We start from the raw sequence: 14,123 nt of genomic DNA on the forward strand, positions 1-14,123 counted from the left end.
TTTTGGGTTAGATCCCGTCAGTATGTTATGGATTTACTCTCCAACACACCAGTGGTAACTAATTAGCACGTTTTGTTTACGTGACAAACCTTACTAAATTTGGTTGTGTCGGGTGATCGCGGCTTAACGCCACATTTATACTTCAGAATCAGAAAATGTATTTACATTTGAGGAATCCGATGCGCTATAAAGCTATTTTTCACATATGTCTAACTCAAAAAACCTTTATTATGAATAATATTGGTCGCGAAAGCCTATGTGTCAAACTTGATGAAAATAGATAGATACCCATGTGTAAATATGATTAATCTAACAAATTTTGCCATGTCCAGATAACGCTGTGCTCAGCCAAACCCTAACATAATCACGGGTGGCTGAAACTTGTATTTAAACCCAGGATCTCAGTGGCACTGGCTCTGGCAATGAATGACATGTTATTACGAAACTCCCAATTCAACCATACCACCACCACCATACCCACCCGTACCAGACATCTGTGAAAAAGAGCTTCATAGCTCATCGGATTCCTCCTGCAGTCTAGATAAAAGATTATTATTCTGATTATATCTAACGTGATAAGATGGTCGTGACCGAACAACTGAATAAGTGTAAGGGGCCGTCCATAAATGACGTCACGTACCTGGGGGGGGGGGGGTCAGACATTTGTGACGATGTGTGACGAGGGGGGGGGGGTGAGAAATGTGACGTCACATCAAAATGCGCAACTTTAAATAAATATAGACAACACGTTCTACTTAATTAAATAGACGTTTTAATAAATGTTTTCTCCTACAACATCAGAGTGCAGCGCCACATTAAATACGCACTACAACAACAATAGTTTAAAGCGATTTGAAGCATGTTTTATATATATTTTTTTTTTGGGGGGGCAGAGTTTTGTGACGTCATATTTGAGGGGGGTCTGACTTTTTGTGACGTCGTTTGACGAAGGGGGGGTCAAAAATCGTCCAAAATTGCGTGACGTCATTTATGAACGGCCCCATAGTTTAAAGCGATTTGAAGCATGTTTTATTTTCAAAATATGGTTTGCGGGGGGGGGGGGGCAGAGCTTTGTGACGTCATATTTGAGGGGGATCTGACTTTTTGTGACGCCGTGTGACGAGAAGGGGGGGGGTAAAAAATCGTCAAAAATCGCGTGACGTCATTTATGGACGGCCCTCCGAAGTCCATATGTGTTATGGCACGCGCTCGATATCGTATCGCGATAACCACATATCGCGATAACCACATATCGCGATAACCACATATCGCGATAACCACGATCCGCTTGGCAGTTATCATCGCACGCGAACGCGGCCCCTTTAAAGAGCGGCTTGTCGCGACCGGTGACGCCACTTGCGTCCATCACGACCGTGTCGATCTCACACCTCCCTCATCCCCTCCCCCCCACACACTCTCTCTTCTCTTTAACCGTTATAACAACGGGAGGGGGGTTACGCGAACAGCATCATTTTTGTAAGTTGTCCACGTTTACCCGACCGGTAAGGTGCGCCGCGGTTTAAGTTGAATGTTGTATTTTTTTTTTGACGTGGTCTGGCGGTATCCCTTCACCGGCCTGCCCGCGCTCTTCCTTCGGGAGAGGCGGGCCCCTATTCCGGCAGGCCGACTAGGAAAAGCGTAAGGCTTCACCGAGGCCTCCTTGTAGTCGGGGGTCCCCCAATCCGCAAACTCTTATGAACGCGCACTGGGAATGCGTTTGGTTTTAAAGTGATTTAATTACGATCGTGTTATCTAACAACTTCATATAAGACTCGTGATTTTCCCCGTTGTCTTTGTTGTATGTGTCTTAGCAATGTCTGACGTAGACTACCTGTGTTTGTGAGCGGTTGTCATAGAGCCAAGAGTCGCATAGTTATAATAGTTTTTATTTATTTATACTGTACTTGTATATCGACTGCATACCCGCTAATTTGTTTATTGCATTGTCTGTTTTTAAGCCACTTGACTTCCCAACTAAACGGCATTCATCAATACTAAATCGTCAGATCGTACAGTTGTGTTAACTATATTGAATTTTCTACGTGAAGTGCGCACCTTGTATTTATTTCAAGCCTTGCAAGAAACACATTGCAGAAGAGGGTTGACAACTGCTTTGAGGTGGCCTTGACTTCTGAGTGGTAATTGTAGAAGGCATTGCTGCTCCAGGCACAGACAATTGAGACCTGTTGATTGCATGAGTGTCTTGGGGTCGTGCCTATGTCTCCTTGTCATGTTAAAGCGCCTGCGTCGCTTGACAACGTTTTTAATGAATGCCCTGCGTAACGCCGAAATGGAATTATTTGTTCATGATACAAGAACACCACTACCCCTGTCAACCCGACGAGTCCCAAGCACTGCACGTGTGACACGCACACTGAGGGACCCATTCCATTACCTGTCACACGTGAACGCACACAAGCATTAGCGCTTGAAGTCTTCCACTAACCCCAAACCCGCCAATCCCTTATCAGTCTCTACCTTATTACACACAAATTTAGACCTTATTGGTCACTCCGTGCCCCTATAAATCTCAACGTTCATTCTACGAAATCCCATCGCAAGGGAGAAACACAAACAATTAGACAAAAAATGGTTTTGCCCGTATTGACACGACTGTACGCCGTATAGACCTGAAAATTAAGTTCTCCTGTACAAGAATACGGGTTGACAGGTATGGCTAATTGACGAGCGTAATTAGGATGATGAATTCGAGTTACATTAACCGCATGCTTGGTGTCTGCGTGTGGAATAAACAGTCTGTTGACGTTATTGGACACGGGAGACGCTAAATGGTTGCCAGGGCACTCGAGTCAGGCGTGGCCCACCGATGTGGCATTAACCACTTCTAAAACTGTCACTCATTCAGACTGCTGTGGCCATCAGTGCCTGTGGCCTCATTAGCACTATTGCATGTAATGGTTCACCGTCCAATCTTTTTAAGTCACAATTTAGAGTCTCTTATTTGATTCGAGAATAATTTGTCTATTCTCCTTGTTTACATTTCCTTTGTTTTTCATTTTTGTGTCTCTGTCCAATTTTGGCCCCTCCAAAGACTTATACAGTTGATGTATATTAATTATTTTACTTTTTTGCCGAGAATAAGTTAAACTTACATACAATCCATTGCTGGATGAAGGCCTCCCATGCCATGTCAGTGATGGGTGCTACTTGACCATACTTAACCATGCTGAACAATGTGGATTTGTAAAGCTGGTGGGAACTCTGGTCTGGTTCAGATATCATTTTACCTTAGCAGGCATCCAAACTCAGATTATCGGGTTCATGGTGCAATGGCTGGGTTGAGGCCAAGTAGCATACAATTCGCATATTATTTAGCGAAAATAATTAATAACATATTCTCATATGCAATACTACGAATGGAATGTGAGTGAGAGTTCATTTTAATTGATTAATTGATCCATCATTACACACGTATAGTACTTGACCCTGGAAAACCTGGGTTGCTTCGTTTTTTTACATTTTGGGTTTTATGTAGCAAAATTGATGCCTTCGTTATTTTTGTGTTCATAATAATGCTTCTGTAGTACTTCATTTACCGCATTGTGGATTTATGTATTCTTGATTCAGTTCATCCTGACATATCTTCCTGTTGTTGTTTACCCATCGTTGTGTGATTGGTTATACCATAATATAAACTTTCTACCTTGCATTTTTAAGGAAACTTCGGGGTAAATTTTATAATCTAGAAAATACATTCTTCCAGAAAACATGTTTTAATCAAGTTGTTCAGAATAATATTTTATTAGACATCTCTCTCCATTTTAAAATAGCACATTCATAATAATCTTTCGGACGACAGCTCTTCATAGTACCGTATTCTCCCAATTATAAAACGCTCAACTTCAAAATTACACCAAAGTCAGCGATGTGTCTTCCTTTTTGGAGCATCTCATGATTATGATCTGACAACTGTTGCATGCCAGTTGTGATAAAATGTATGAACTTTGCAATGGAAAAAAAACATTGTGGCTGTGGTGGCCAAGTGGTGGTCACTTATGTTCTCACCCAGTGTCCAGGGAATTTCCAATTTCAGTCCAAATTCATACCCCGACTGGTCTGTGAGAGTGCCGTTAAAAAGCAAGAACACTCTCTACCAATGTGTGTGTGGCCCTAAAAGGTCTCGCAGCAAAGTTTGCGGAATCAAGTGTAATTGTATCGGTTGAGCCCAGAGTACATAATCATTGCACTTGCATTTTATCAACAATTGATAACATTTCACATGAAAACCACCATTATTATAATTTCCAATCGGTTGTACTTGGCCATCAACCAGCAACGGATTAGCAAAGTCTTGTAAATTATTATTAAGGAGATGGAGCATTGAAATTAGTTTATATGCAGGTGCTAGGTGGATTATTACATTGCAGGATTGTGAGATGTGACAGCTTTGGCAGGTCTTCATCCAGTAGTGGATTGAACATGGCTGATGATTATTATACCATAACAATATATCGAGCTAATGATTTTCGTGTTGGCCCTTCTTCAGAACAGAGTGAGCATAGATATATTAACAGAATATCACACTTTACACTCTCGTGGCGAAAACATGAACATATATTTTCATATACCAGTTTACAGATTCAGTTCCACTTTCCTCAAACTGTTGATTGGTGGGAATCTTTTTGGTATTAAACACTTTGCCTAAGGTTTTGTGGTGGTGAATGAAGATGGCATTGTAAAATAGCCAAATAAAATGTGCAGTTGTGTTTTTTCTCCCGGCTGACTCTAGCGACATGTCCTTCTGGTGCAGTAAGAATGGACGACGATGAGCTGGAGCGGTTTCTTCGTGAGCAGAAAGCCAAGATTGCACGCGACCAGGCCCAGCTGGAAAGGGACCTGCCCTACATGGAGATGCAGGTGCATTGCCCAAATGAAATTACGTTTTCTGTTTGTTGTACTGCCATTTGTCACAGCCGGAAACAACAGAACAGAATGTGCAGATATGCCTCTTGGCTTAGATAAAAAAGCTTACTTTTTAAATTGCTTCATTTTAAAGTCTGAAATACAATGGAAATCCTCTTTCATGAACATAATTAGGAGCCACTGGGGGCTGATTGTATAAGCTGTTTATCTGTAATCATCAATCACCATTATTACTTGATTTCACACCCCACACAAGTATAAAACAAGTTGCTAAGCGAATAATGGAATTAGGAAGTACAATTGATTAGAGCACTGCATACAAGTAGGGCAAACTTGAGTTACGTTTTTCTATTTGCAGGGGTTATATATTCATTTAATTTATTAGTTTTAGCAACGTTTGAGTTTTTTTATCATTCTTTTTTCCTTTTGTTTGAAAAAAAAACCCAGGCACAACCAAAGCAACACACTCATATTCAGGACCATGAATCAGAATCAATGAAGGAGAACATTCCACAAAGGGGAAGCAATGACAAGCTGAAATATAATGGTGAGTTCACGTGGTGATCTATTAAATATGTGTTAAAGCTAGGTCACCATTTTACCATGGAAATTATCTAACAGCGGAGCGATTGTGTGGCATACGCATGGCCCAGGTGATCCCACCAGGAGTGCATGTTCTCCTGTGTCAAAGGTAGACGGGAGCCCGGGTAACGGTGACGTGTGTTTCCCCGGGGAGCAGATGACTCATCCACCCTCGGGCTGCCACTGGGGGCCGAGTACGAGAAGAAGAAGCAGAAGCTGAAGGAACAGCTTCGGCAGGATTACCGCCGCTACATGGCCGAGGTTTGAGCTGTGATGATCCCTCAGTGCCCATCTTGTATGTAGCAGCTGGCCCAAAACCAACACCAGTCCTAAGGCTTGCCCTAACCTTGTCAGGTAGTTCTGATCTAATACCGATTTTCCACTGTACAACAAAGCCATGGCGGGGCTGTTCTAAATCAGTCTGGTGCAGCTCGGGAGACGCCAGGTTGTTTTTCCACTGCAGAAGTCAAGCCAGTTTGGGCCTGAGCCATATCCAGATGTCTTGGGAGGTGAGCGTATCATAGTTTGGTTCCAGCACAGCACAGCTAAATAGCCAGTGGAAACCCATGCGTACTGTGAGGGCTCTACGCTGGCTCAGCTTGGATGTGCCAGTGGAAAAGGGATAATACATTATTACGCCCCTCTCTTTACTTGTTCGTGTTTCCTGTCCACGTAGTTCCTTCTCGTGGTGTCTTCTTGGGCAAGAGTTGTCACTAGAAGGGATGATGCCCATTGACCAATAATAATTACAAAGTGGCATCCAAGGAATGACAGATGGCGTTGGCTTGTGAGGGGCTTCATGGAGCAGTGGATTGACCACAGCTGATGATAACTAAGCCTAAGATGTTCTTACAGTTAATGCACATGGCCTTTTTACTCAAACACTATAAATAATCTCTAATATATGTTAGCCCTATAATCTATAATACTCTATAAAGTCTAACATACATTAGTGTCTGTACTAACCTGAACCGAGAGTTATCTATAATCACACCAAAGAATATTAAAAGCACATAAGTGGTATGTTTAATTTACATCATGGTATATTATTGAGGAGCATGCTGCTGTTGTGTTGCAGAAGAATTTCCGCTCGAAGGGAGTCGTGGCATTTGAGACTGATACCACATCTCCCAGCCAAGCCCTAGAGAAGGTAACGTATATCCACATTCAATCAAACTTGATATTTGAGCCCCACCAAGCAACCAGATCATTGTGAAACTCATGACAAAGTCTCACTTTAACCTTTGATGGAAACTACCACAGCATTTGGGCACAGAAAGTTAGATGTTTTGCTATTATACTTAAAAATGATTTCAATAGCATTTTCAGATTTAATGTATGTATGTTTAACTTATTTCACACCATACATAGCCAACCGTGGTAATCAGAGGTATATTATCAAAACAGCACTTCTGACTTAACTGTCATGCGTGTTCTTGTTCATTCCATTGCCGTGCACTAGGAGAGGCCGCGAACACACGTGAAGGAAACTTTGGCCGAGCTTCTTGAGGAGCGGGGCTATGCCGACAGGAGACATGAACAGGTACAGAGAGGGGAATAAGACAACTTTAACCCCTTTTCCAGGTTACGAAGGCCACAATACGCAAAAAGATCACATGCCCATGCCTCTAGTCCATACAGTGACCTAGGCATTTGTTTCAAGTTGTGTATAAGTGTTTTGTTGCCGCGATATGGCACATATGTTCCCCATGCACATTATACATTTCTGCCACACAACATCCATTCCGGGTTGAGAACCGCTTACAGCGAAACCCCAGTAAGAAACGTTGGGGTCTCTATGTTGACCGTGCACTGTTGCAGCAGGATGAGACCTCTTCGCGCAAGAAGGATGCGGCGACATCGATGGAGGCGTACGAGGAGCTGCTCAATGAGCACCGGAGGGGCAGGGTCGTCTCGTTCGAGGATGGACTAGGGGATCCCTGGACCGCCCGGTGAGACGACAGTGCGGGGAATGCTCGTTGACTTTGGTCCATGCGTTTTGGAACCACCGGTCAGATTGTATGTTCACCAATGATTATCAGATGCTGGAAAATAAGCGTGGAACGAATTTTACAACTTCTTCTTGGTTCTTTCGGTAAAGTCAAGTAGAATGGAAATAATAAAATAATAAAAATAAAACATAATAAACAACGCAAGCAGCCGTCCTCAGGTGAAGAACAGGTCTTCTCGATATACCTGTTCTTCACCTGAGGACGGCTGCTTGCGTTGTGACTGAAACGTCGTGAGAATTATTTTATTATGTTTTGTTTTTATTATTTTCCCTTCTACGTGACTTTACCGAAAGAACCAAGAAGATGAATCCCTGCAGTCACGAAAGCTTTAAATCGAGATTTTTACAACGTTGCGGAATGAGGCGCCATGCCCTCTACGCGTTCGAATCGCGATTGACGATGTTCCAATATCGTTGAAAATTCCATCAAATTTGGACGATTCCGCAATTATTCGATGAGTGGTGGCTGATTGTTTCCAATTTGATGTGGAATTTTGGTTTCTATTTTGCAAAAATAGTTGGAATAACAGCCAAAATAGCTACATGGATCAGTCCTTGAGTCTTATCAGCATTGTGTGGCTCATGAAACAAATGCCAGTGGCCTGTCTGGTGTTGACATGAACCTTCCATGAACATGTGGGGCTCCAAGTAATGAAAGGTCATTTGGTCGATGGACCATATGTTATTTATTTCAGAAAAATATATGCATTTATTTAATACCCACATTTTGCTGATATCGTGCAATCGTTTTGTAAAATAATATTTGATTACACTCTCATGTCGTGGCATGTGGCTTTAGTCCAGCGCTTTGGAGGCAACGGTTGGTGGATCACATAACTGTGTGAAACTTCCAAATTCATGACATGTAAGCAGCTTCGTGAACTTTTCTGTGCAGACCTCTGATTGTTATTCCCTAATATGCAGCGTGCGTTTTATTTGTATTCCCATCTAAGTCCTGCCGTTTCCGCCCATATGTTAAAGCACTTATTAAAGTTTAATTATCCAAAAATTCGAATACTGAATGCTCCTGAAATAGTCTTGAGACTGAATAATCAGAATCAGAATCTTTTTTTTTTATCGTGGAAGAATCCGATGAGCTATGAAGCTCTTTTTCACAGATGACCAGGAGGGCAGGTCAGCAAGTTAGAACAAATGGCTTCAGAATGGCTGCTCAAAACTACACACTGTTTGGGGAAACTTTAGTTTATCGTGATTACATTGATTACACCGAACTGTAAAGTCACTAGGCAAATAGGAAGCTGAAGCGAATTTGTTGAAAAAACTTATTTTTTAAGTAAAACCACGGTTGCTGTGAACAGATCCAATGGCCCAAAACATAAAGGGGCCAGCGACAGACAGCACTATTTAATGCATAATAGATAAGCCTTAATTACGTTTCTAAATTCTAGATTTGAAGCTTTCGTGACTGCAATGATTCATATTCTCAGATTTTTTCGGTAAAGTCACGTAGGTAAAAACATTAAAATTAATGAAAGTAAAATAAAACAAAACAAAATAAAATTCACGACGCTTGATGCAGCTAATTCGGCTGTGACGGTCCCACCTGATGACGGAGACTTGTGTTGCCTCCGAAACGTCGTGAATTTTATTTTGTTTTGTTTTATTTTACTTTCATTAATTTTAATGTTTTTACCTACGTGACTTTACCGAAAAAATCTGAGAATACGTTTCTAAACTTGAGCAATTTTATGAGAACTTTGGAAAAGAGACGATGGAAGGTTATTCCGAAGTCGAGCAGTGCGACCAAAAAAGCAGAAAGAGAAGTGATTTGGCCCCGCAGTGTGGTGAGTGATTGTGAGTGCGTTGTTGTGACCTGCAGTGCAGTAGATGCACACAGTATGGATGAGACGAAACAGTCAATCTGGTAGACTGAGTCCTCTACACGGGCATATGGAATGAATTCACAAGAACAGTTAACTAGTTACATATAGAGCTGTCTGCGTATTGTCTGAATAGTGTTTAGAACAAAGTGTTGTTATTGTAATTTTAATCACAAGGTGTGGATATAACTTAAACATTTTTAAATGTGACACGTATATTAACCCTGTGGCGTGCCCACAAAGGCTTCGCCACATGAGTGCCCGGCACCAGTCCGGTGCGGAACCGGTGGGAGAGCGGGAGGAACGGGAGGAGCGCACCAAGTCAGCCGGCACGCGACACGCGCCTATGCACGCCCCTGCGCGTGCCCACGGCATCCTGCCTGGTAGGTCGCCCCATCGCCCAACCACGAAGCCTCGTCTCACACATACCCCACTGAGAAATACGCACACAGAGCAGTCGTGGTGGCGGCAGCTCTTGCAGACATTATTCGTAAGATGCGAAATTATATTACGTATAATAGCAACACTGGCTGCATCCAGAACAACATGTTGGCATGTGCCTCTGATACTAAACTTCATATGTGGCTCAAACTTGATAGAGTGTAGGATGTAGTGGAGTGACACATCATTAGCCTACAGGAGGCTACTGAGCCATTGATTAGTAATTTATCCAAATAATATCCATGCCGCAGCCTGCACCCACGGGTTGAGTACTGCTGGTCTAGTACTAGGATTGCCACATTTTTTTTTTATGATATTGTTCAACATTAATGTTACCGATATGATGATTACCGATATGATGATTATTAACAATTTCAGTTCCCATAGCTTTGTAATTGTATTTCACAATTTTGTTGTATTATTTTTGTGCTTGCTGTAATTTCAGTATGCATAAAGTGTACTTAAAAGTTTTTCACACTCTAGTTCAGTCCACGTAAATCTGCCATAAGTTTGCTAATTATTGCAACTTTACACCTTATTCCTCTGATAATGCACATGCTGTCCATTATACACAGTGTGCAATTAATAATAAATGTGTGTATATATATTAAAAAGTATGATGTCGTATAACTGCCTCGCCATTGATTACACTGGAAAAAGTTTGTAAAGTACTAAATAAATTTGTCATATCTACAGTATTTTATTTTAATTATTGTGTTATTACAAGACAAAACAAAATAATTGAAGATGCAAAAATATTAATCAAAATGTGACAGTTTAAGTGCAAGAAAGGGGGGAGCAGTGGTGCGATGATTCATGACGTAGGTGACATTCACAGCCACCATCTCCACCCTATCTGCAGTTCACGAGGGTAGGTGCAGCGTTGACAAGCGGAGGAAGGAGCGCTATCGCCTGGACCTACTGGAGCAGATGGCCGAGAGGGAGCAGAACAAGCGGCGGTAATACACTCGTTGCAGGTTGACAAATGCGCAGCGTATTCTCCGGATTATAAGACGCAACTTCCCCCCCACCCGCCTATTATTGAGAGGAAACGTTGGGGGTGCATCTTATAATGAATCCGGTCGGTGCGTGTAAATTTGTTTGTTTTTGAGACCATGTGGGGAGCGGTATAGTGCAACTGCTAGCGCGCTGCGCTGCGAACCGGGCGATCCGAGTTTGATTCCCACTCGCGGCCAACACCAGTGACGATTATCTGAATCGGTCCTGGGCCTCCCCTACGTTGACTCAGCCTCAAATGAGTACCCGGTGCAAAGTGTGAACTTTGCCACTCGGGAGACAAAGGTAGCCCGGCGTAGTGCTGGCCACCCACTCCCCCGTGTGACGTGCCAGCCTTCATATGTGCTCGCAAACAGCACTTGCCACCAACAGTCTGTTAAGGCTATACAGGGGATCTTCGTATTCGTCTTTGTCTTGCGAGACCAGATTTGTCTACTTTTATTGACTCGAGCAAAAGTTTGGGATGCTTCCTACTTACCTTAGAGTCTTATAATCTGTAGAATATGGTATTTAAATTTTTTACCTGTCGGGTGATAGTTTTTTTTTTTCACAGGCCCAAAGGCCTATAATGCAAACCTGATCTCAGCTAAAACTACTAATGACACGATAGCAGTTAGGAACGAACACGTTTATTTTAATTAGCAAGGGTTTGTGTAACTTGGGAAAAGGGACGATGGAAGAGTTCTGAAATCGAGCATTTTGAGTACCAAAGGGAGATAGTGAAGTTTTCGTCCTGCAGTGTTGTGGTTCAACACGGTACAGATGAGAGACCCAAGGCCTTGACGTGGTTGGAGTTGTCAAGGTGTAGAATTCATCGAAACGATGACGGTGTGAGTAGTGTGGGGGCCGAAGTCCACCCCACCGCCCTCACTAGGCAGGTGGGGTGCGATGTTCGCCCCTTCCACTCCCTCCTCCACCGCGTCGGTCGGCTCCCGCTGGGTCCCCGCCGACCGAGTGATCGGGCCCCCCGCCCTAGCGCCCTCTCTGAGGGACATACTCGTGCTGCTGGCTCACCGCCGCACGGAGTTAAACCACACACCCATGCACACCACAGCTAACACAGGCGCGTGAACGCTCTCGCACCTGCGGGCGACTATTTCCTAACACGCGCGTACACCACAGCCAACGCTAACGCCTAGCCTACTGCTGCCTAAGTGCCCAGTCACTCAAACGTCCTACCACGTACCTCGGAGCTGTACTCGCGGCGTCGCACGGACGCTGTGAGAGTCGGACGGAAAAGGACGAGAGAAAACTTTACCTATCACTGCCTCATAGCAGCACTCGCTGGCATCACACAGATGCTGCGAGCGGTTCGAGGAGGCAGGACGACAGGGAGTGGGTCTTGGCGGCCCAGAGGTTGAAGACAAGAGAGCGAAAATCATCCCGGGCTACTCTTTTTATTCCCTTAACTTCAAAGGCCCGGGATGACGTCGTACCACGCAGCCAATCGTGCACTTACCTGTGCCATCGCTCACTTGTACCTTCTCCTGCATGGCCTATTCCCCTAACTTCAAAGGACAGGGGTGGCATTGTACCGTGCGGCCAATCGTGCGCCTACCTGTGGTTACCGCCCCCTGTTAACGTGTCCTCCGTGGAGTGCCGCGGTGGCAGCGCCGGCCACCCATTATCCCTCGTTGCTCATTGTCTGGAAGGGCACCCGGCTGGCAAACACACACCCTGCAAGTGTGTACCTGCGAGTATGTATTCGGTATGAGGGTCGAGATGGGCGGCAGTGGCGCTGCGATTCTCCTGACCTCATGATCTGCTCTTCTTGCTTAACATTACACCCTCAGTCCCTCCCGATGTCGTGAATAACTCATTGCGGCTGGCCCAGTGAACCTTTTCATTTTGCGCCCATACAATTTAAGCCAACTCGGGGGCACCGCAATGTGATCTGTCCTGCGAGGGTCGGCCACTCTCATGGCACGGGGAAACCGTGGGACTTTCCTCCTAGGGACCCTTTGGATGAAAACACGTTGCGCCAGGCGATCCCCCGCCAGGACACTACATGTGTGCGCTGCGTGTGGGTGCTCAGGTGCTCCGTGTGTGTGCTCAGCGTGGGGCCAGGGGGGAGTCGCGGCGCTTGCAGAGTTGCTTCGCGGCGGTGGCACCACAGTCGCAATAAAATCATCATGAAGATACAACTTCGTGATTCGAGTGATTTGAGTGCAGGGTTATCGGTCAAATTAATTGCTTTATGTTGGATGCTAGAATGCAAATTGAGGTAGGAACAAAGGATTGAAATAAGAATTCGCAGTACAGTAAAACTTTGGATTGCGAGCATAATTCGTTCCAGAAACGTGTTTTGTAATCCAAAGCACTCGTATATCAGTTGTGATCACGTGACGCTCGGCAGACAAAGCGTAGACACGTACTACTCGTATTGCAAGACCTCGCTCGTTTATCAAATTAATATTTATTTAAAATGTTTGCTCGTCTTGCAAAACACTCGCAGACCAAGTTACTCGCAATCCAAGGTTTTACTGTACTTGGTCAATCTATTACTGGATGAAGGCTTCCCCATTTGCCATGCTACTTATGGGTGTTGTTTGACCCTACTTAGCTTAGCGTAGGAAAAGTGGTGGGGGGAGATGCCAGGACTGGTTCACTTGTACCCGCCACTGCTATTAGCCATAGCCAGGACATGAACTCGGGCAGCTGGATTCATAGCACAATGCCCTTATACCACTGCACCACTGCTCCGCTCAGTAGATTCTCATAGGCTGTTATTTATTGTTATCAGACTTGGAACAAATATCTTTTGCATAAATCTAAAACCACTTGCATTAAACTGATTTTATTTGTTTTCATTGGTGCTATTTACGAGTGTTACTGTCCACGTAGCCTGTAGAACAGTATTATCACCATGGCTGCTAATACTACATTTGTATAAATACTAATAGTGGACGGTTCAATTTAAAAAAAATCTATTCGCATATGTTTTCAACGATCACACGTATGATCTACATTGGACATGCCATTGTATCTCGGCCTTTCTTAAAGAGGGTGCTCAGTGGGAAATTGGCTGAGTCAACCCCCAACCAAGATGAAAATTTGCAACCTTTTAATTTTGAGTCGCTTGCTCTGCTACTGAGCCACCTGGCTGGATCAAAACATTTCTTAAATAAACGTAGTGCATAGCACGCGCGGGAGGAACGGTCTTAAGCGAAGGCCTAAGCCACGAGTGCCCGAATCCACAGTGGCAGCTGTGGCACAGTTTAATTTAATGCTTCGCCTCTGAGGTTTTTAGTAATAGGGTTTTACCGTTGGCTACGAATGCCGGCTGTGAAAACAAAGGGATTTTTTTTATTACAAAAAGTTAAAGTGTCACTCATATATTGGTGGAG

General features: G+C 43.9%; 1 protein-coding gene across 9 annotated transcripts in view; it reads left to right on the forward strand.

The window, feature by feature from the left end:
• The first annotated feature begins 1,390 nt into the window (after positions 1 to 1,390).
• CSPP1 (centrosome and spindle pole associated protein 1) overlaps positions 1,391 to 14,123 on the forward strand; it is a 31,691-nt gene continuing 18,958 nt past the window's right edge. For 4 of the 9 annotated variants that reach the window (XM_078866377.1, XM_078866383.1, XM_078866384.1 and 1 more), the window contains exons 1-9: positions 1,402 to 1,476; positions 4,772 to 4,878; positions 5,332 to 5,431; positions 5,624 to 5,727; positions 6,545 to 6,616; positions 6,929 to 7,009; positions 7,288 to 7,418; positions 9,562 to 9,701; positions 10,622 to 10,718. In XM_078866377.1, coding sequence (XP_078722503.1) covers positions 4,777 to 4,878; positions 5,332 to 5,431; positions 5,624 to 5,727; positions 6,545 to 6,616; positions 6,929 to 7,009; positions 7,288 to 7,418; positions 9,562 to 9,701; positions 10,622 to 10,718 — 827 coding nt within the window. In that variant the 5' untranslated portion in view covers positions 1,402 to 1,476; positions 4,772 to 4,776. Of the gene's footprint in view, positions 1,503 to 4,750; positions 4,879 to 5,331; positions 5,432 to 5,623; positions 5,728 to 6,544; positions 6,617 to 6,928; positions 7,010 to 7,287; positions 7,419 to 9,561; positions 9,702 to 10,621; positions 10,719 to 14,123 lie in introns of all 9 variants that reach the window. The other 5 variants (XM_078866381.1, XM_078866385.1, XM_078866379.1 and 2 more) reach the window with 4 other exon arrangements.

Source organism: Lampetra fluviatilis, chromosome 22, assembly GCF_964198595.1.
Source record: "Lampetra fluviatilis chromosome 22, kcLamFluv1.1, whole genome shotgun sequence".
NCBI classification, from domain to species: domain Eukaryota; kingdom Metazoa; phylum Chordata; class Hyperoartia; order Petromyzontiformes; family Petromyzontidae; genus Lampetra; species Lampetra fluviatilis.